The 22,992-nt window shown below is 41.2% G+C and overlaps 1 protein-coding gene across 2 annotated transcripts; it reads left to right on the top strand.

The window, feature by feature from the left end:
• Nucleotides 1-51: 51 nt before the first annotated feature.
• On the top strand, nt 52-22,975 carry dennd4a (DENN/MADD domain containing 4A). 2 transcript variants are annotated; one of them, XM_005730044.2, is made up of 31 exons: nt 52-72; nt 208-249; nt 4,712-5,043; nt 5,206-5,452; nt 5,558-5,627; nt 5,734-5,903; nt 6,693-6,931; nt 7,053-7,119; nt 7,212-7,270; nt 7,392-7,536; nt 7,657-7,832; nt 8,086-8,186; nt 8,908-9,126; nt 9,592-9,737; nt 10,199-10,219; nt 11,543-11,676; nt 12,019-12,151; nt 12,348-12,554; nt 12,658-12,786; nt 12,894-13,038; nt 14,424-14,546; nt 15,999-16,106; nt 16,917-17,710; nt 17,806-18,025; nt 18,638-18,729; nt 18,830-19,005; nt 19,252-19,663; nt 19,969-20,086; nt 20,388-20,550; nt 20,651-20,715; nt 21,185-22,975. In XM_005730044.2, the coding sequence occupies exons 3-31, from the start codon at nt 4,733-4,735 to the stop codon at nt 21,319-21,321; spliced, it is 5,127 nt and encodes a 1,708-aa protein (XP_005730101.1). In that variant the 5' UTR covers nt 52-72; nt 208-249; nt 4,712-4,732; the 3' UTR covers nt 21,322-22,975. The 2 variants fall into 2 exon arrangements, with proteins under 2 accessions (XP_005730101.1, XP_005730102.1); XM_005730045.1 differs by lacking the exons at nt 52-72; nt 10,199-10,219 and having other exon boundaries at nt 135-249.
• The last annotated feature ends 17 nt before the right edge of the window (nt 22,976-22,992 follow it).

Raw genomic sequence — 22,992 nt, 5'->3', positions numbered from 1 at the left:
AGGGTTGTAATCGGTCACGTGAACAGCGCAGGTCTGGATAAAGCGCTGCTCGGGAATACACCATTTATTCTGGTCGGTCCAACCCTCTGTGAATGATTTTTTTTTTATTATTTTATACATTATAATATATGTGTAGGTAATTTATTTAAATCTGAACTGTAAGAAATAAACATTTATCATCAACGGGGACCTGGGTTTTATTTTCAGCGTGTACTCATATTCGACTGATCATCTTTCATTCGTCGTGATGTGAGTAGATTCTTCTTTTGTCGAATATCTTTAAAAAAAAAATACAAGCGACGCTCGCACACGTAGTTTCTGTGCTTATAGTAATTTTTGTGTTATTATTATTTTTTTAATATTATAAGTCTGAGATCCCATTTTTGTAGCTTTATGTTTGTGTGTGTTATACACTGAAGGCTAATTTTAATGTTGGATTGCTGCTTGGAACAATTAACGGCAAACATGTCATATCACTGTCCAAGAGCTTCATGCAATGCAAGCTCAGATTAATTCTTTGCGGTGAGCATCGGTTTCTGTGTGAGATTTTCTGTGTATACACTGCGCCCATTGGTTACAATGAAGTCATATGGAGGCTTATTCCATTGCCTCCCGTGTCGGTGCTCCATAAGATGGCCTCTTTAGATGTGGGCATATGAGAAACCCCCTTTATTTTTATGGTCGCTGTAGCCAGTTGTTTTTTTTTTTTTAATCTATTTGTTTAATTTTAACCATTTACTTTATGGTTAACCCAGTAGTCCTTTTGCACGTGCGATTCAAGCTTAACGTACAAAGCCCTTCAGCGTTCTCCTATTTTCAGCACCACCTTATCTCCTTCATCTTTCTGCTCTGTTTATCTTGGGCGTGTGTGGTTTCCTCATCAAGCGGCCAGGGCTCCCCCCCTGTCCAGCATAAGGAGTGCAAATGGCTGATGAGGGTGAGGGTTGTCTTCATGGCTTCATGGGGAACAGATGCTTAGTGAAATGTTGTGGTGGTTCCCTCCCTGATCACACTGCCCATCCTCCCTGCCCCCCTGCTGTTAACACAGCCCTCTAATCCCTCCACAGCCCTACTCGGACTGTCCAGCAGCCACTGCCTCTGTCTTTTGGGCCATAATTACAACAACACACAAGCAGAAGTCAGAAAGAGGGAGGATCGATTTTTCAAAGTTTAATGTCTGCCTTCTGAAAAAAACAACAACAAAAAACAAAACAAAAAAAAACAGAAAAAAACATGTTATTGGAAAGAAATATCAAAAGAGACTGGGGATAAATAATCGGTCATGTTGCTTCTGATGAAATATAAGCTCATTCTAATTTCCAAAATTGGCTTTAATGCATATCCAGCACTTAAAAATATATTTTGGTGCAAACAAAATCATGTTTGATATTTAGGGGTTTTGTCATCTGCAGAGCTTTGGCAGTTGGGACTTCTAAAATGTGAGGCAGTGCATTTTAGTTGAGAGCTATAATCAGAGTGTGCTGCATACAAATGCTACAAATGTAAAAGGAATGTTTAAAATGATGCAACAATTTTATAGGACTGATGCAAGTTTAAAAAACTCATCTTAGAACATGTTTTAGAACATAAGAAGATACACAGAAGGTGTGATGCTCTCAGATACCATGAAAAGAAAATATTAGGTTTGAGGATGCTTAAGAGGGAAATGTCAGGAACATTATGGCACAAGTGGTTAACAAATTACTGCAAAACGGATGGTTGACGGAGACTCACGCAAATAATAGTGGATGCGAATAGGGAAGTTGCTTTGCTTGCAGTAAGAGGAAATCCGCCGTGTCCTTATTTGTCCTGTTATTAAGAAATGCAGTGAATGAAGCGGTTGCAGTTTCTGTGGCGACTGTGACTTGCTCACTTCCAGTGTTTAGTAAACTCGAGACTGCCTAGAATAAGTGAGATAATACGAGAACATTTCAAAATTAAATTTCAGTCAAAATATTTGTGATGGAGTCAGTTTGATTTCTGTGTTGGGGGGGGGGGGGTTTGTCACTAGAACATGCACTTAATGATTGATGGGATGAACAATCACATACATGAAAGTGGATGATACAGGCCAGTAACCAATCTGTTTTACCATAGTCATCTCTGTGGTATTAAATATGATATCACACTGATAAAAAATAGAAAGCATTTCCAGATAAAAGGGAAACACTGTGGGCAGTCGTGTTTACTAAGAGTGTTTGTTTCCTCGTCCACAATCACATGGAAAAAAAAACATCAATTCACATAAACAGATAAAAGATATTATTGTGGCCGATTCTCCATCTGGTAAAACATGTTTCTCAGACACATCGGTCCAGGCAAAGACAAATAATCTACAGCATTCTGATTAAAGGAAACCAAAGACTGTGTATCATCACAGGAGTGAGAAATGTTCAACCTTCTGTTCTCTGCTCAGTTTTAATGTTGTTGCTATGGAGAGGATTAGATATAATTTTAGGCCTCTACTTCCTGTCGAGGGGGAGGAATAGACGCAGTAATGTCGTGGTGGTTGGAGCAGGAGATTACATCTATATTTAATCCAGAACCTTTTGAGTATTATATGACACATCTGTCTAGCTTTTAGCTGTCAGCATTTGTGTAATACCTACTGGCAGCAGGTATGTTGTGTAAGTGTTGTGCGCGATCAAAGAACAGGTGAATCAGCTGAGCAGAATTATTGTGGCCTTCGGCTTGTTAGGTCATTAGGTAAAATGGATTCGGCGCTGGATTACAAAGGATTTTGTGCCACATGAACAGCTGGCGATATGATAAAAGATGTGACACACAAATTTCTGCTTAGAAATTCTGGGGCAGGAAAGAAAGTGGTAAAAGAATCGCTTCTAGCTTTTCCAGCAGCATTATTTTGGGTCAAAGTCTGCAAACATTTCACCTGGTTTTAAACAGATTTCACCTGTAATTATATTTCATGACTTTGATTGTTCATTTGGTTAATGGGGAAAGACTTATTTTCTAAAATAGTTAGAACCTATTTAGAAAATAAGACCAAATTTAACTATCATATAGATGTTTAACAATGTAAATTATCTAACATAAGAAAAGAAGCCATCACATTCTGCCAGATAAGTAAGTAAGATTTACTTACTTATAATTCATATAACACCTCCTTTAAGGACCACAAAGTGGTTCACAACTACAATAAAATTACAAATATTAAAACACAACAATAATGTCCACTAGTTTAAGTTTCTAAAAGCCGTTAGATAATGTGAATAGTTCATTGAAAAGTAGAACCGCAGAAGCAACATAAAAACAAGACCAGCTAAGCAATAAAATAAATATACATCAGTGTTTTTCAGAATAAAAAACTTTTTTGAGAACCTGAGTAAACCGTAGATGAACACATGCTACGTTGTAAAATGCATAAGTGGCAGTGTAATGAATGCATACATATTTTTCAATAAAATAAAATTGAGTATTGAAGGAGATCTGAAAAAACAAGAAAACTTTTTGCTCTTTACACGCCGAGTCATCCCGCGTAACCATAGGGCTCAGCACAAATAACTGCGAAAAAACATCAACTACTGATGGAAAAACAATGTCGACTGGAAGACTGTCAGGATGGAGGAACCTGGTGGTGATGAGTCATCATTTCAAAAACAAGCTTATGAAACAGTGGACTGATCTTTGCTGGTAAATTATTTTAAAAGGTCTTGTGATTGAAAGTGAAAGCCAGTCAGATACCAATTTCTAAATCTTGTTCAGTAAACAACTGAATCTCTGTCATCACTCAACATGCTGCAGTATCTTGCTTCTACAAATTATCTTTTTTCCATGCTCTTGTGTTAGGAGTTAGTTTTGCACTCTGAGCCTGTAAGCAGTGCTTAGCTGTCTGTACCATCACGCAGCCACAGGGAGGAACAACACACGGGACTATTAGATTTAAAGCCAGTAGAAGCCAAAGTCCTCAGTAGATGAGATATGGCCATAGCTCCTTGTGTGCCAAGGTTCCTAACAGTGACACATCCATCACAAAGGAGTGAGACAACTTTATTCTACCTCCCACATACGCCAGTGGGGAAAATAATAGGCAGCTGTTTATCAGTTTGCTAGTGTGTGTGGACGAACTGCTGAGAGAGATAAACCAGGCTCTTCAACTGAACCACAATAAGCTGGCCCAGCACTTAGAGGGCTTCCAGGGTTCCATGCTTTGTGATAAAGCCATAACAAGCTAATTCACTGGCACGCCCTCTATTCCTTTCATTTTCATGATGTTTTTGAGCCCAAAATAAATGCTGTCTGAATATTACAGCTGTAAAAGCCCAGAAAAAACTGCTTGCCGAGCAACAACGTATCCTCTCTTCACTTCTGAGTGCTCACTTACAGTTCAATTCTAGTTTCCATATGCGCCTTTTTTCTTTTTTCTCTACAGAGGCATGTGTTCTGTTTTACATAACTAGCCATGGCATATAGCAAGGTCACTGGTTGCAAGCCCTCCCATATTTCTCGGTGAAATATGATGTTTTTGCAGCAAGGAATGTATTTTAAGTGCTTCCATGTGCTATTTCTTTGGTATGGTATGCAATTTAATGCACTGCAGGAGAAGTGTACATTTTACATGCTGCATTTTGCCTCTTTTTTCAAATCTAGTACAACAGCTAATACAGAGTAAGGACATTTAAGGGTTATCCAGTGTATAGAGTGCACTTTGTTGACCCCCCCCCCATGCACCTTCCACTTTTTTATTTTGCAGCCGACAGTGTGGGAATGGGAAATGATGGAGGATAAAGGGCCTCGTGTAGCAGACTACTTTGTGGTTGCTGGCCTCACCGACTCATCCAAGCCTCTGGAGGAGGATCTACACTTTGATGATGCTGGTCCCAAATCTGTGAAACCCAAAGCCCCTATCACGGATGTCGCTGTCGTGATACGCTCTCTGGGAGAAGAGGTACCCCCAGGCTTCACCTGTGTTGAAACTACCCCCTCAGGCCTTTCTGCAGAGCTCAATGGAGCCAGTCTAAGGGGACCACAGATCTTCTTGTGCTTTAAGCGAGGCAGAGATAAGCCTCCACTGACAGATCTCGGGTAAGAAGTAATCCTCACTTACTGACCTTTTACTCACCCAGCAGCACTAATAACTCCTCCACTTAGGGTCACTGTAATCTGCTTTAATGCACATGCTCCAGTCTGAAGTCTTGATCAGTTTTCAAAAATATAAAAAGTCACCAACACCGTCTGATATTTCAGGGTTCTGTATGAGTGGAAAGAGAAACTCAAACCCGGATGTCACATCGTTCAGACCACACCCTCAGGCCGCCCTGCAAACATCAGCAGCTCGTCCTCCCAACGCATCTACATCACCTACCGCCGTGCACCAAAGAGCCAGCCACACACCTCATTGGCTGTCACCGATGTCTGCGTTATCATCCCCGGCAAAGGGGAAACGCCCCCTCACACCTTCTGCAAGGTGGACAAGAACCTCAACAGCAGCATGGTGGGATAGAGCTCTGAAAAATAATCACTTAAACCTAGTGTGTCTGCCCACACAGCCCAGATTGTTGCTGCTATGTGATGAACTTTATCTTTCTCCGTATTTCAGTGGGGATCCTCGGTCTACCTTTGTTACAAGAAGTCTCTGGCTAAAGCAAACACAATCGCATACAAAGCAGGTAAACTGTGCAGAGTTTAGGAAGTTTAGTCATGGATTTGTGTCAGTCATTATCAGTATTCATATAAAGAATATGTTTAACATTTCTTGCATGTGTTTGTGTCCAGGTCTTTTGTGTAGGTACCCCGAAGAGGACTATGAGTCCTTTCCACTGCCAGAGTCAGTGCCTATGTTCTGCCTGCCCATGGGGGCAATGATCGAGTGCTGGCCTGCACACACCAAACACTCCCTGCCTGTTTTTTCCACATTTGTACTAACGGGAGCCTCTGGAGAAAAGGTAAAATCACCTTTGTACGTAGTTGCTTTTTTGTATTCTTTTCTTTTACTTGTTATTTTGTGTACTCACCTACTGAAGTGGCCAAAAAAACACTTCTCCATTCAGCTTACGGCCATTTCGGTGAGATCATCACCAATTAATGATTCCCCTACAATACCACACATACAAAATATCTCCCTTAATTGCTTCATTTCAGCTAGCATCTCTATCTTTAGCTCCACCTCTGTCTCTCACTGAGAATTAGGATCCCTTATGGATTAGACTGTTTATGAAGTGCAGCTGTATTTCTAAGAATACCAGACAATCTTAATCAACTTCTGAACTCTGACTGGAATCAAAAGTGGTCTAAAGGCTGTGTTTGGAATACCAAAAGCCTGTTAGCCTCTGAAAGCACTGCAGCATTAAAGATTTTTTTGTATTGTGCGGCTGAGTGTAGCTCATCTTTTGAATAATGGATGGCTCATGCACCACTTGGGCTGATGTGCAAGTTTTAAATGCTGGATGCTTCAGTGTTTACTGCTTCTTGCCTGCAACCTCTAGTCTGCAGGCTAGTCTCATGGCACTTTAGGCTAGGAATGACTTGTGTATTTATTTGGGAGAAGGAACTTCAAAGGGCGGATTTATTATGTTGAAAATTCTCTTGTGAAGCCGCCACTACATGCTCAATGAATGTGTTTCTCAAGGGACTTGTGGCTACTGTTGGGTTTGCATTAGGATAACAAGCGTGCGCATCCTTTAGATGCATTGTGCATTCTTCACGCAATTATCTTGGGGGCCCTTTGTGTGCAGGTGTACGGAGCAGCTATCCAGTTCTATGAGCCTTACCCAGAGGAGAACCTGTCTGAGCGTCAGCGCTCACAGCTCGGCCTGCCAAGCTCTGATCTCAGACCTGACGAGACCAGAAATGTTTACAGCAACAAGAGCATCTGCTTGCTCTCCCACTGGCCCTTCTTCCAGTCCTTCAGGAGCTTTCTCACCTTCCTCTACCGATACTCCATCTCTGGGCCACATTCCCTGCCTATTGAAAAGTTAGCAACTTTTACAGATTTTATCCCTTTCAAATCAGACACTTTAGCTCACAGCTTGATAAATCATACAAAAGTAAGAAGTGTTACAACTTTACTAACTGAATTGATTTTTTACTCACAGGCACATCTCTCACTTCATGCAAAATGTGCCGTTTCCCTCCACTCAGAGACCGCGCATCCTAGTCCAGGTGAGTTTATGAGAAATCACTTCAACTTTGTACGGGTGGGTTCTTTGTTAAATTTGCTCTAACTCACTAAATTTTGCTTGTGTCTTTCACAGCTGTCTCCACATGACAGCCTGATGCTGAGCCAACCTGTGTCCTCTCCGCTCCCACTCAGGTAAAGATAACAATAAATTTCAGAATTACAACATCTTGCATTTTTTGCAATCCTAATCTGAAAACTTGTGTTGTTGTTGTTGTTGTTGTTTTTTTAATTGCCGTGTGTTTTTGTGTGGTAGTGGGGGAAGCCTCTCCACGTTGCTCCTGAATCTGGGCCCCAAAAATGCTGCCACTCTGCTCGTGTTGGCTGTCACAGAGCACAAGATCCTGGTTCATTCCCTGCGCCCCGCTGTACTCACCAGTGTAACCGAGGCCCTTGTGTCTGTAAGTATTGTCTTTTTTAATCCTCTTTTTTTCCTGACAGTAAAACGAAGGTCTTTCATGGGACCATAAAAATCTTTTGTATATATTGTTTATAGTAATTTTACTTATGATCCTTTTCAGATGATTTTTCCCTTCCACTGGCCATGTCCATACATCCCTCTGTGCCCGCTGGCTCTGGCAGATGTTCTTAGTGCACCATGCCCTTTCATTGTGGGCATGGACTCCCGGTACTTTGATCTTTACGTCCCCCCGGCTGACATCACTTGTGTGGATCTGGACACCAACACCATCTCCCAGTAAGTGACCTCTTACTGCAGCCAGTCTGTGCTACTAGATGGCCACCTTCAAATCAACTCTTATGTAATGATAAGAGGTGGAATGTGAAGTATTTTTACTGTACAGAAAAAAAAACATGTTTGGATCCCACTGGTCTCCCACATCAATTCAAAAGGTATTCTGTGAGGATATCAGTGAATCCTCCCTCCCTCATATCTTTTTTGTTTCCTAACTGTCCTCCCGTGTAACAACAACCATCTGTTGTGCTTTCAGAAAAGATGACAAGAAGGCTCTTACGTGGAAAATCTTGCCCAGGAGAGCCTGCAAGCATCTTCTCAATAGTCTGAATAAGCTCTATCAGCAGCTCATTGAGGGTGAGTCCAGTCTGATGCTGTGTCATCCTCTAAGTGGTTTCATGAATAATTTTGGTTGCTTAGGCTACATGAGTCTGTTGAGTCAGCCTCTATGGGCAGCTTTACAGGAAAACTGACAGGATGCACTCACTCATTAATAAAATAGTGCAATGATTAGTTCTTTTATAGAAGAGCATATTGACCATGTATCATTCGCCATTTATGGTATTTTAACTGATCCTCACCCTTCCTCTTATTCCATATATGGTATTCTTTCATTAGTGATTTATTCAGATTATTGTTTTTATTATTCTATTTCTATTTAATTTAAAAATCGTTTAAATTATGCAAAAATGAACTGTTATGTCCTGCCTCTTATAAAATCTAGATCTTCGCTGTGGTGTTTGAACAACATGACATCATGAATCCTGGTCTAGACAGGAACAATTTGCTTGCGACATCATGCCAAGTGGTCTGTTTTTGCTAGCTTTATACCTGTTGGCAAGTCGGTCTCTGCATTTCTTTTAACTAGGACTGCTGTGAAAATCAGAGTATTATACATAATTTGATCTCACTTTTACTCCAGTCTTGAGTGCTGTACTTAACACTTCTTTCCTTGTGGAAAAAGTGTGTGGTCTGTGGTAATAATAATACTGGTGTCTGGTTAAATAACCGGTTATTTGCTATCAGGTGGTTTACAAGCGTATGGATTGTTAAAACATCAGCTGTTGTGTGCCCTCAGGTGGTCATTTAAACCATGAAGATGTGCAGATGGATCACACAGTGACCGACTGTGAGCTTGAAAGTGGAAAAAGCCTGCACACACTAGAGCTCGAGATCCAGGAGGCCTTCCTGCGCTTCATGGCTGCCATCCTGCGAGGCTACCGTTCCTATCTGTTGCCCATCACCCAAGCCCCGTCCGAGAAAACCACTGATGCCAGCTCCCTCTTTGACATCCAAGGTATGTGTCACTCTCAGCCAGTAATATTCACCATACTAAGTCACGGCAAACCATGCTGACAGGTCATGGCTCCCCTCCCTCTGTGATTCAGTGCTGTAGTAAGTCGCGGGGTTAAGGTCTGAATGCTGCTAAGCTGGCCTCAAATCAGAGCTGTAATGACTGTTGTGATTTATGTTAAGCCTCGGTGGAAATTAGGGTTGGATGACAAGTCAGAGAGGCCACTGCGATTAATAGCACAATGTCCCTGCACATCTGTGTGCTATTATGTAAGAGGAGCAGTGGAGAACAAATTGTTTCATAACACAGCATTTATTTTGCGGAAATGTTGGTTACGGCTGCATCTTTACCCCATAAATATTTTGCAAGGGCTTGACAAGTAAATGCAATGATTTAGAATCATGAGACGGATATGAATTCCCCACTTTTTAAGATTTTCAATAAATAATTTCGTTTTCTTTTTTACAGGCTTCTTGAAGAGCAGAGACCGCTCCCATCAGAGGTTTTACTCCCTCATGACCAAGACTCAAATGTTCAGTCGTTTCATAGAAGAGTGCTCCTTTGTCAGTGATAAAGATGCCAGCCTGGCTTTCTTTGATGAGTGTGTTGATAAGGTGAGGTTTACAGCTAATCTTTATTATGGATTTTCAGTGTCAGAGATGATTCATCAAAATCATTCTGCTGCGTAGGAACAAACGCTCTTTGAGCGATATTTAGTCTGGCCTCTGACTGCTGGCAGAAATTCTCTAAAAAAGAAGCAGAAACATTTAGAGGAACAATTAATCACGCTCTGTCCTCTAAATTAAGACCTTTTTTGGACTTTATTTAATTTTCAAAAAGAATGAAAAAGCAATTAACAGGAAGTAAAGGCAATAAACAAAAAGTAATTAACACTTCAGCACATCTCTTGGGCCTCTTTGTAAGATCAGCTCTAAGCTTTTCCATCAACTTTATTGTCTGCTTCTTTTTAAAGATGTTTTCTGTCTTCTTTTTGCTTCTTCTGCTGTTCTGATTTTCTGCCTTCTTGTCATTTCTTTCTTCTCCTTTGCTTGTCGTTACGGTCCCTGCCTATCAGTTATTTTCCAGTGGAGGAAAGGTAAGTTACTCAATCCTATGCTGCTGTTTAAATAAAATATTTTTAACATTTTCCCACATTGATCCCAATCAAATGATTTAATTATATACATTATATTTATGTGCACTTATTTTGAATAAATCAAGGTGGTGTAACAGAGGGCTAGAAAGAAAATGTCTTTAATGTGATGACGTGCATTAGATGTCAGAAATCTGCATTATCCTTTTTGTTGTTGTTGTTGTTGTTGAAATCCCGTGGGATGTGCTGATTATTAGTTTGTGCTAATTCTTCGTAGACTTGACAGATTTTATGAACACAAACTGACAACTTGTTTTGTCACACCCTCGCACAAAAACACTAAAACATCCGCCTCCTCTGTGCGTGTGTGTACGTGTGTGTGTGTGTGCTAGTATACTTGTGCAATCAGGAAGTCACATTTACATCCTGCTTGAAGAGTTTGAACTGTATTAATGGTCATTGTGGTTATTATTGAGAAGTGGAAGCCTTGATTCATACAGCGTCATTGCTGCTGAGGTTGACAACAAATGCGTGATTGAGAAAGAGCTCTCGGGTGTAAGAGGAAGGGCAACAAACAGAGAAACACATCAGAATTGAAGTGAGGGCAAACAGGTCAGTGAGGGTCCGGTGACTGAATCATCCACTCAACTGAGTGGAACAAACCCTGTAATCCAGTACACCGGGGAACTATTCAGCCGCTGCCATAATATTAACGTTTTTGTGAAACTCATGCCCGAGATAAGCTGGTAATCGATTCAGACAAGCCAAGTGAGTGCACATCAGCTCAGTAGGCTTTTTATAATGTCCCAGGAAACTATTCAGAGCTGATTTTCTTTAAAAAAAGGAGCATGTATGCTTTTGCTCGGCTTCTCTTTGTTCCTGCTGTTGTTCTCAGAAAGGCATGCAGGCATGCAGGCAGGCTTTGAAAGCTTCTCTCCAGACAGCAGATAAGTCCATTTGGAGCTGAAGCAAATGTGGCAGTTAAGTATCAAGTAGTGCTGCCAAAGCTGTACAGTTAAATGGTTTCATGTCCCTAGAGTAACATGGCATCAATTTTGTCCAGGTCACTGCAGCCTAGATTAATTCGGTCTTGGAGAATTCACGGGATCAAGCATTCGGTAGTGCCCTGTAGTTAACTGGAATTGGAGCAAAAGCCGTATTTCTGATGCAGGCCGGTTCATTACTGACATCTTTGTGTCCTCACTGACCCTGATATCTGATCTGAATGCTTCCAGAAAGCTTTAGCACTTGTAGATTTGTGTTTAGAGAAGAGCTAAAAGGAAAGATGAAGACAGCTGCTGAATTTGTGTTTCTCTTGCAAACCAGATGGACAGTGAGCGACCAGAGGACGCCAGACTGATCGAACTGGATGAATCGCACCGCAGCGAGCACACAGTCTACATCAACCCTCCAGAGCTGCCTCCGCCATCGCAGGGAGAGGAGCATCCTCTGTGCTATAGGTACCACACTGCAGATGAATCTCTAAATGAGAGAGGCAAGACAGGGGGTTTCTTTTTTTAAAACTCTGTCCTGTATGCTTGAGCAGCACTTTTCACTGACACTGGGTGCTGCTCCCAAAGGACAGACTCATAAACTGCTTCCATTGTTAGATTTTGTCACTGCCACAGGGCTGTGTGGTTATTTTGAGCTGTAACACATTACTTTTGGATTCTTATGTTGGTGCCTCAGGGAAGAACCAAACTGTTGTAGGAATAACTCCGCTTGCTAGCATTTATGAGCAATCCATGTCTATTTTTAGCTTATGTAACTGTATATAAGGGAGTATACATTTCTTTCTGCAGCTACTCTGCATTTCCTGTGCTAAATGCTGAGCTTCTGGAGCCTTTGGAGGGAGCAAGTCCTTCATCGGCAGGCATAGCCTCACGCCACAGCAGTCCAGCCAGCCCCACAGCCATCTTTAGACGCTCTAAACAGGTCCTTAAGAATCTTCATGTCAATTTGGTTTCTTTCATGAACAAAGATAAACCTAAATATGTTCAAATTAATGTCACATTTACTCCTGTACCTATTCTCCATAATCATGTGTAAGGATATGAATGTGAATCCAAAATGCAAATCTGGTTGTTAATAGACAATGAATCACATTTACATCTGATCTTTTTCATCTTAGGAGATCAAATCAGCTCAAAGGATGGCCAAAACGTATTCATCTATGCCTCAGATGTGGTCCAAGTGTCTGCTTCGCCACTGCTACGGCCTGTGGTTTATCTGCTTGCCAGGATTTGTTGGCAACTGCCACTCCAAGGTGCGAGCGCTGCGTACGGCTTATGATGTGCTGAGGAAAATGCAGGACAAAAAGCTGCAGGCTCCAGATGAGGTAGGAAACTGCTCTGGATAAGAAAACAATACAGATCTGCCGATATGATTCAGAAAAGATGACGCTGCACATTTTCAGTGTTAACGTGTCTTTTTTCTCCAAGGTTTGTTACCGTGTGCTGCTGCAGCTGTGTGGACAGTACAGCCAGCCAGTCCTGGCTGTGAGGGTGCTGTTTGAGATGAAGAAAGCTGGAGTTCAACCCAATGCTATCACATATGGGTACTATAACAAGGTGCGTGCTATCGGTCGTTAACAATACAACTAAGAAAATGTAAGCAATTTGCATATTGGATTGAGATGGGAGCTTAAATCTTAAAATATGTTGTATTTCTTCTCCAGGCGGTATTGGAGAGCACCTGGCCATCGACCACCAGGGGAGGTTACTTTCTATGGGGAAAGCTGAGGAACGTGCTCCTCGGTGTGCTCCAGTTCAAGCAAGCAGGAAGGAAACAACGGAACTCCCAAAGGGATCCTCATCTTTCAGGTAAGGAAAAATTAAATTCCTGATTATGTGACTGTCTGTAACAACCCAATTACATATATTTTGGTGAAAAAACAAAACAAAACATACAGATATTTTTTTCATTCAACTACAGCACTTCCACAAACATCTGGCCAAACATTTTGTATAGAGCAGTAATTCTCTGTGAATGCTTTCCTGGGCGGTTACATAGATCACACACATCATATTCTTGCCTCTAGTGAAAACTACTTTTTCCTCTTGTAAATAAAAAGCATGGATCAATCTTGTCTTGTATTAGCGGTTCAGGCTGGAGGGTATGTTGGCAAACTGAGCCCATTAGTAACATCTAAATGTTACCTAAACACCACAGCTCACCTGAGTATTGGTGCTGACCATCTTCATCCTTTTATGATCACAGTGTAACAATTTTGTGATGGATGCTTCCAGCAGGATAACACGCTGTGTCACAAATCATCTCAAATTGCTTTCTTGAACATGACAGTGAGTTTACTGTATTCAAATGGCAGCCACAGTCACCAGATCTCCATCCAACAGAGCACTGTTGGGATCTAGTGGAATGGGAGATTCTTATCATGGATGTGTAGCCAACAAATCTGCAGAAACTGTGTGATACTATCATCTCAAATAACATCTCTGAAGAATGTTTCCTTAGAACTCCGATTAAGGCAGTTCTGTAGTCAAAAGTAGAACTAGTAGTGACTGCTTTACACTCGATCCCAGTGAGGCTTTAAGATGTTTTGGACTGCATCAAATTTACAGAAAATTACTCCTGACTTCATCACTGGTGTATTTTCTTCTTAGTTACTGTAATTGCTTTATGAATTCATGCGACATAGTCTGATCCTGGTTCCCTACCTTGCTTTTTTTGAAACCTTTTACACAAAGTGAAGAGGTTTTCCTCCCTGGCAGTCAAAGTATACAGATTCCTTTTGATCTCAGTCTCAAATTCCCACAACAACCCGCAGAGACCCTCATTACCATAATGACATATTGAGTGATAGGCTTTAATGAAAAAGTAATGCTTTACACCATTTGATACGACATTTTTCCCAGCTGCACATATTTTAACTTAACGTTTTAAACGTTTAAATTCCCAAAATAAAAACACGATCATATTAAGTGCATCTTCGGTCTTGAGCAAGATTCGTTCACTTTTCTTCACTTTGAGGTAAAATAGATCAATCTTATAGCGCTGGTTGATGCTGTGGCACTCAGAACATTCCTGCGTTTGCTGCAGATGATGATGATTGCAACACAGTTCAGTGAGGGCTTATACATCGCTCATATATAGTGTGAGTGCAGCTCTGGTTTCATAATCCTGTTGGTAGTCTGTCTTTTGTGAAGCCTCTCTCATCCCCTTTCTCTCTGCTCTTATCTCCCTTTAGACGGCAGCGATCTAGACACAGTCAGCCATGGCAGTTTGGACAGCGCTAATGACTCTGCTGAGCGCAACTCCATCGACACCGACTTCACTAAAATGGACTCCAGCGATGATGGATTTAGTACAGGTAGAGAGCTACTGCCCTATGTCGTTCTCATTCCATCTATTTTACGTGCAGCCTTTTACTTTCCCTCATATCTCTCTGATTTATGGGATGTGATTGAATTAACTGCCTTAAAAGTGGCAGAACATCATGAATCTCAAACCTTAATTATTCATCTGCACTGACTTTCTCTCAGTCCTTTTACACAAACTAATATATGAAAGACTCCAGTATTAAGGTGTGATGAAAGGTTCACCGTTTGCACTGTTGGTTTTTCCCATACCTGATGTACTTGATTTATATCAGAGAGACGTTTTTGTTGTTTATTTTGATATTATGGAATTATGCCAGGTAATCAGAGCGAAAATCTCTTTAGTGGTTGTGTCGTGTCTTGTTTTTTCCTCTGTGGTTAGATGCTATGGATGGTGAGGTGCAAGGATCAAGGATAGTTTGATCCCTGATTATTTACTTAATGGTGTGAAAGCGATAGGGAATAAAGGGGATGTGTAGTCAAAGGCACTCTGCTAAATACATAGATATACAATATGTGTGCTGCATGTGCCGTATTATAGGTACCTTTCAGCATGTAAGCAAATAACAGGTGATACCTTTTGTTATTTATTTACATTTTATATCCTTTTTGTTCGGCTTGCCCGCCCTCAGCTGGTGGTAGGGTCCATTCAGGCATGGATAAGAGAAAGAAGGCGTAACGTAGATGGAGATGTGGTGGCAGTTTGTTGTGTAGCTGCTTTCTTACTCTTGCTTTTAAATATAACTTTTAAAACTTTCTGCTGCTTTTAAACCAGCCCAGTCAAAAGCATAAATAAATACATATAATAAATCTTTGAATTATGCATTAAAGGCAAATTGCATTCAAATTACATTTTAAGTGATTGGGGAAAATGCAAATGTAAAAGCCAAGAAACAAGCACTTACATAAAGTCTGCTCTGTAATATGTGGTGGTGGAGGTATGGGTGGGGTTGGGGAAAATTGTATTATGTTGGATAGCGTTAGGTAGGCATGTTTCTTTTGTAAGCTCACATCTTCGCAGCTAAGACAAGTACCAAAGCTGAAAAGACCAAAGCTTTTGCGCTAACAATATCATCTGGCACAACTTGTCTCATCAAACTACTGAAAGTGAACAAATTCTTTGAAAATACTCCAAGCACAGTGGAGAAGGTTTGTACTGTCTCCTGCTATTTGACCTTGTGAATTTAATGAAGTTTTTATAAAAATATTCTGTTCCTTTTCTGGTGCCCCTGCTTTTCTATTCTGGGTGTTTTGTGTGCTTCATGCTGAAGGGAATGTCACAAAGCGCTTGTAAGAAAAAACTCTCTGATCAGTTGTCTCATATAAAGCTTCCATGGAGACTAATAGGAACAAATTCTAATTCACTCGAGGAAGAAACAAAACACCAGTGAGAGGACATTTAAAAAGTAAGCGTCAGCGGAGTGATTTCTCCTTATCTTTTTCAGGTGAACAGTCAGACCAAGGCTATGATTCCTTGTCTAAGGAGGAAGAGAGATTGTGCAGCAGAGAGAGTGATGGCACAGCCCTGGTGGAAGACAAAGGAGTCAAGTCAAGTGAGTTATGGATTGCTTTTATGTCGTATCTTTGACACTGGGGGATTATTTCTGCAAAAAGTGACTCACAGCTCACTGCAAAATGGATGCTTTGCCTTTAAAAGCTGGTGGTATCACATCTGGCTGTGGGTGTAAAGTGGGTTTTTTTCTTGTCCATTTGCTGTTGAATTTAGGTGTTTCTCATTAAAAAAATACAATCTGCTGATGGATAAACGTGTTATGTAAGCAGATGACTTTTGCCTTGAATTTTGTTGCAAATCATGACATGCGGTGTCTGACTTTGTGTTGTTTTTCTAATTTTTCAGTCTTCATAATCAGTAGTCCTCTGTAATTGGTGTGGCATTTTGTCAGAGCCTTAATAACTTATTACTTTTGGCTTAAAATGCAATACAGCTGTATTGTAAGATAAACACATATCCCTTAAGGAACCGCAGAGCTGCCAGTTTCCCTTCCTCCTCGTCCCTGCAGCAGCTTCATGTTGGCGTGAACAGTAGAACACCAGCAACAATTCATTCAAATCTAACAGGATTTTTTAGAATAATGCAAGAGCACAATAATGCCACAGATTTCAGTGGACTAGCCAAAAACGCACAAAAATGCCTTTTAGTGTTCATTCTCAATCTAAATGTTGTTCAAAACTGCAGCGTTTGATGTGGAGGTTCCATTCTTTCTCCCAGCACCTCCAAATCAAAAGATGCTAACACAGCAATGTTTTATTTATAAAGCAGACTCTCAAGAAGTCGTTTTATTACTGCGTATAACCACTATGTACCGTTCAGCTGAATGCTTTCAAATGTGTTTTTGTCACAGGCAGTGGCCTCAGGCTGGCTTCCAGTCCATCTAGTGACACTCTTCTGAGTGGAGCTTTGCCAAAGGCAGAGAGGCCAAATTCTCTGGACTTGTCTGGTGGACAGGGAACTCTGAGGCTCAGTGTCCCCATTCTAAGTACATCAAAGCAGCTTCACCTTGCTTCTGACAGACTGCATGAAGTAGAGGAAGAGGTCACAGAGACTGATAAACAGAAACACCCAGTGGAGAGGGCCGGCGTTATCTGCAATGCCGGGACAGTGAGGAGGACAGGTATTGAGATGGGATTTGATCCCCTGTCGCTGATGGCAACAGCGACCGTACAGGAATGTGACCATGACAACAGCAGTGCATCCAACTCTAGGCGCAACCTGGCCGAGGAGATTGAAACGTACATGAATAATGGCAACAGCCCCTTGAGCAGCCGCACGCCCAGTATGGACCTGCAGAACCCCTCAAGCCCTTTGTTCCGCTCAGCCTCTTCTCCCCACTCCTCCCCGCAATCCTCAACCCTAGTTCGATCCACTACACACCTCCCACTGCCTGCCAAAACAAAGGAGAGGCTGAGGCAGTCACCATCTCTTCCTCTTGGTATTTGTAACAAAGACAGAGAGAGGCCTCCCTCTTTGGTTTCACCGTCATCACCCACTCCTTCCACTTCATCGTTCTCCATGGAAACACTGTTCACCCCAACTCTCGACATCTTCAAGAGCAGCGTTATATCAGCAGGAAAGGGTGTGGCTGAGAAAGCTAGTCGTCTCTACTCTCGTTTGTCCTCTCAAACTTCACTAACACAGGTTAGAATTTTTTTAACATATAAATAATTCATGCATATTTGGGATTACTGGCTCTAGGATGAAATCTAGTTACAGTTCTTTTTTGCCCCCTGCAGGACGCAAACTGTGACCGCATGAGTGTGTCCTCACTGACCTCAGGAGAGGCCGATTGCTCCTCGCTGCTTGATAATGACTCCTGTCTAGATCCAGATGGATTTACATCCCCACAGCATGGTAGCGTGTCCCGAGTCAGGAGAAGCCCCGTTGGGCATCATCATACTAACCTGGGCAGCCCTGGCACCCCAAACAGAGTGTTCAGACACAACTCCTTTTCTGGTTCGTTCCACATCTTTTAATAAATATTGTTGTAGTGAAGCTTTTATTTTCGTGTGTTACATTGTTATTTTACAACGTTACTGATACTTACACTGGATGATCAACAAAGTCAATTAAATCAGGTCCCTTTCCTGCTAGAAGCAGCTCTAATCTAAAAAACTCATGGCTTAAAGCTTTGTTGTTACAAGCTCATTATAACTGCAGCATTGTGCAGGTTTGCATGAAAACACTTCTTGGCAGTCTAAATTTAGAGTAAGAGTAGGCCTCAGTGATGGAAAGAGTTGGGTGTTGTTCTATTGGAAAGTAGGCCAGCAGGCGTGAGGGATGATGCAGTGTGTAGGTTTTTCTGCACCCAGCCACAGGCCCTATGCTAAACACACTTCAACATGTACACGTGCATGCACAATCACGTGCACACAAGCAGAGACACAGACTCACTAAACCTGCGGCACAAATACAAACACTCATTGCAGATTTTAATAAAGTAATTGCTGCTTTGTTTCAGCTGGACACTTTTTCTTAGTTTCATCCAGATATTTAAAGCTTTGACAGCTGTGTTCAGTCTTGGCTTTGCGTTCTGTGTCTGATTGTATAATCCTCCACTGTATCCAGGTGGTTTGGCACTTCCCTCCAAAACTCCTCACACTCCAGATTCCTCCCCCGACACCGGCCGCTTCCAACCCACTCCCAATTACACCGTAGAGGTAAGGCACCAGCACATAACAATCCCAGTCCAACTCTTGTCTGTAGGCTCGCTCAGGCAGTGTGATGGTTTCTTTCTGAACCTGACGCTTTCTTTTATAGGTGTTGATGTCTAGCTGTTCACTTTGTAAGACATGTGACTGTCTGGTGTATGATGAGGAGATAATGGCAGGATGGACGGCAAATGACTCAAACCTCAACAGCACTTGTCCTTTCTGCGGCACAGCCTTCTTGCCTTTTCTCAATGTGGAAATCAAAGATCTGAGACCGCACAGCAGGTAAAATTTACACAGCACACTATGCTTACAAAGAGAGCTCAAACACTTTGAATAGTTAAAGCCATCAATTTGGGCTATTTTCAGTTACAACATTGTGCTAGATTGTCTTTTTCTATAGTATCTTGCTAATTGTCTGGAACATTTTTTTTTCTTTTTACAAAAGAGCACTGAGGCACACAGACACAGACAAAACATCTTTTATCCCCGTGGCCCATTTAAACAGATCCACTCTCTGTCTCTCATCAGGTCGTCTAAGAAAAGCAATCCGGTTAAAGAGGAGGATACATCCCTGCCACCCAATCCCGAGGAAAAAATCTCCACAACAGACGGTGCAGCTGAGGCGTCTGCAGCTCCTGCACAGAAGCGGGAGAGCAGTGGGGGTGCTGGCCAAGCCCCAGCCTCATCCTCGTCCTCCTCCTCCTCCTGCTCCTCTGCTTCTGCTCCTGTAACAGTGCCCTACTTGAGCCCTCTGGTTCTGTGGAAGGAGCTGGAGAGCCTGTTAGTGAATGAGGGCGACCAGGCAATCTCCTCCCCAAGCGTTGTTGACCAACATCCCATTGTCTTCTGGAACCTTGTTTGGTACTTCAGAAGGCTCGACCTGCCGAGTAACCTGCCAGCTCTTATCCTGGGCTCCCAACACTGTAGCCACGAAGACCAGGTAAATATGACAGCCTGTCACCCACGCAGAATACTTTAATGATGTCATCCCGTGTGCCATCAGCAACTAGAAAAGTGAATATTGTAGCTCATTAGCTTAGCCAAGCGCTAAGGCAAGCAGAAACAGTTTGTACCAACTGGCACTTCTAAAGCTCAGAAAATTATTTGGGACTTTGGTGACTCCTAGTGTTGTTATTAAAAATCAAAACTAACAAAATATAATGCATGAAACCATAACACGACTTGTGCCTACAGAGGACAATGCAATAATGAATTCCTCTTTTTTATGTATTTTGTCCCCTTCAGACTCCTCAGATGCTGTCATCGGAGGACAGCAAGCAGGTTCTCGTGAGGATTATGTGGGACAATTTGAAGTTGCACCAAGACAAAGTTCAACCCTGCTACGTCCTGTGGAACACCCACTGTAAGTTAATACAATGTTTACTTTCACAGACTATAGTGCAATAAATTAGAAAAGGTGATATCAGGCTACCTTCAGAAAATTATTTTCCCGGTAAGGTCAGATATTTACATGCAAAAGAAACAATGCATATTAACAACTAGTAGATCATGCATAATTCAGCTCAGGAAACCTATTAATCAAGTCATCTTATCAGTGAGCCACACCTTCAGACTTCGTTTCTTCATTTCTCTCATCTGTTAATGAGAGAAATGAGATGAATGAACCTTTGATCGCAGTGATTTTAATCTCTCCCTCTTCGCAGGTGCCAACTCGCTGGTTCGCTCCGGGTTATGTGAAGAAGGCCAACTCTTCACTGTGGAGCTCCTGCAGGGTTTCGTGAGGAGCATTAAGAAGAGTGATGTGCATCAGCCCATGAGCCAGATCATTCAGCTGTTGGGGCCTGAGTTAGGTTTTAAAAGACAGAGGTAAGTAAATAAAGAGGTGTGTGATGAGTAAAATTACACCGGCAAAATCATATGAATGGAAAATCTCATTGCTTTTCTTTTCTTTTCTCTCCCAAAAAAGGAGTCTCTACAGAGAGTTATTGTTCCTTGCTCTGGTGGCTTTGGGGAAGAACAACATTAATATCAGTAAGTTCAGAGCATGGATATTTTAGTTTTTAGTTATTTTAGCAGGACTGGAAATGTCAGTCCACTGCTTTTGCCCAAATATGTAATAATGACTCTTGATGGCTTTAATGATGCCCTGACATTTTGTGTAACTCCATCAGGTGGGTTTTTTTTCTTCTTTTTTTCACATATCCTGTACAAAGTTTTGTGTAAACAGCCATCTTGGATGCAATACACTAGCCTCATTTGTACTCTGTACAAAGTATAAGATTAAAGTGTTTGAATATATCCACATAACACAGTTTTAGTACCACCTTACATAACCCAAAGCATTTCTCTGACCATCTACAATAGAACAGCTAGCTAGAAGACTGTAGATTCTTCTGCCGATATTCTCAAATGCCTGCTGTTTGTAGTTAATGGATATAAAAGATTTTATATAAAGAAAGCGTGCTGACAGATTCTTAACTTACCATTATCTCTCCTGCAGGTGCTTTCGATCGCGAGTACAAGCTGGCATACGATCGCCTCACCCCCAACCTGGTTAAACTGACACACAACTGTGACCGGCCCCCTGGAGCAGGGGTCATGGAGTGTAGAAGGACATTTGGAGAGCCTGGTTTGTGAACCTCTTGTCCCCCTTCTGTAGCTTTTTTTCCTCCCTCCAACAGTCACTGCTGCTGTTGTTGTTTTTTTGTTTGTTTCTTTGTTTGTCAAACTGCTCTTCAGACTCAGGACCAGCTCATCTGACTGAAGCATTAAGCTCTTGTAAGCACAATGGGACTGAACATAATGCAACTGCCATGAGTTTCTTGAAAACTGTCAGAGCTGAGAGACATGAAGTGACAGGCCTTGTATTTGTAAATACTTTGAGGATATTTTCTGTATAAATGTTTGCACAGTTATTACACGGTCTACTTTATGCCTCTGTTACTGTTGAAGCTGTGAATAAGTAGGTACAAGTAAGTGTAAGTTCACCTCGTCGAAATTCCTCAGTGGTCCTGGTGACCTTGTTAAGACTGTTGTTGACTGTGTGTACTTTTAGACGTTCATGTTTTTACAAAGCACTTTGATAAGATGAGCACTTGCCATTTGTTCTCATTTACATGGGGCTGTGTCTCTGCCACGCACACCTTAGTCATGGTTCTGTCTGAAATTTCCACAGGTTCAAGTTTGTAAAGGCAAATCACTTCCTCTTCATGTACACCTCATAAAGCGGACAGGTTAAACTCATATACTGAAATACACTAAACTAGGTTGTAACCTCATAAAATTATAAACCACAAAATTGTTTCTGATTCAAGAATGGAGCCAGTTAATTTATATGCACAATGTTTATTTGTTTTTGTACAATGTACCAAAAGATCCCAAAAGGGAATATTATATAATTCATTAATTTACAGTTTGGGTTTTTTTTAGGCATTATCTTTTTTTAAAGTAATGATTAAAATTTTGTGTTAAATGTGATTTTGCAAGGATGGATTTCCTTAAAAACAGTACAATCAATCAAAAGGAGATAAATGTTTTCTGTCAACATTTTCTTTTATAAAGACTTTGAGTCACAGTAATGGGTTCATAATAATGTACAGAGCATTTGACTCTAGAATTTTGTATATTTTCTTTTTGTCTTCAATGTATGGTGTCAATGTTTTAGATATTTGGACAACAGTGCACTGTTTAGTGTGACGACATACAGAGTATTGATGGATGTTTTACCCACTTATACTAACCGGTCTTGGAACAGACGGTAGTGCAGGCTTATTTGCACTGAGAATATTTAAAGATATATAGATGTCAAAGGCATTTCTTTGACATGACAAACAGCTCCGACCTGCCCTCATTCAGAAATCACTTTAAAACACAAGTGTGACAGTTCACTCTTTCACGATCAACTGACAAAAAACCTGGAGTGATGCAGCTCCACAGCTCATTGCTGGCCTTTGCAGTAACTGATGATACAATGCTGGATTATATAAGTCTGTGTGCTTGAAATAAAACACCAATCTCACAGCATGTAGACCAGTATTTTAGCCAACTTGTAAAAAAAAAAAAGGTCTGGGTAAAAAACAAAACAGTGAATGACCAAAACATAATTTTATGTCTATGTGTTGTTTACACTAAGTGTCAATTTTAACAATGTTTTCAATGTATTATTTATCATTTGTAACACAGATACCGATTTGTATGATTTTTACATAAAAAAAGAAAAGAAATGAAATTTCTTCCTTAGGTGGATGTATAGTTTGACTTCATTTATGAATAAAGACATTTATTCTATGGATGTTGTGTTTGATTTAT

The sequence above is a fragment of the Pundamilia nyererei genome, unplaced genomic scaffold (assembly GCF_000239375.1).
Source record: "Pundamilia nyererei isolate P.nyererei 1_Seehausen unplaced genomic scaffold, PunNye1.0 scaffold00035, whole genome shotgun sequence".
In the NCBI taxonomy this organism is placed as follows: Eukaryota; Metazoa; Chordata; class Actinopteri; order Cichliformes; family Cichlidae; genus Pundamilia; species Pundamilia nyererei.
This window is presented reverse-complemented; position numbering and strand designations above follow the sequence as displayed.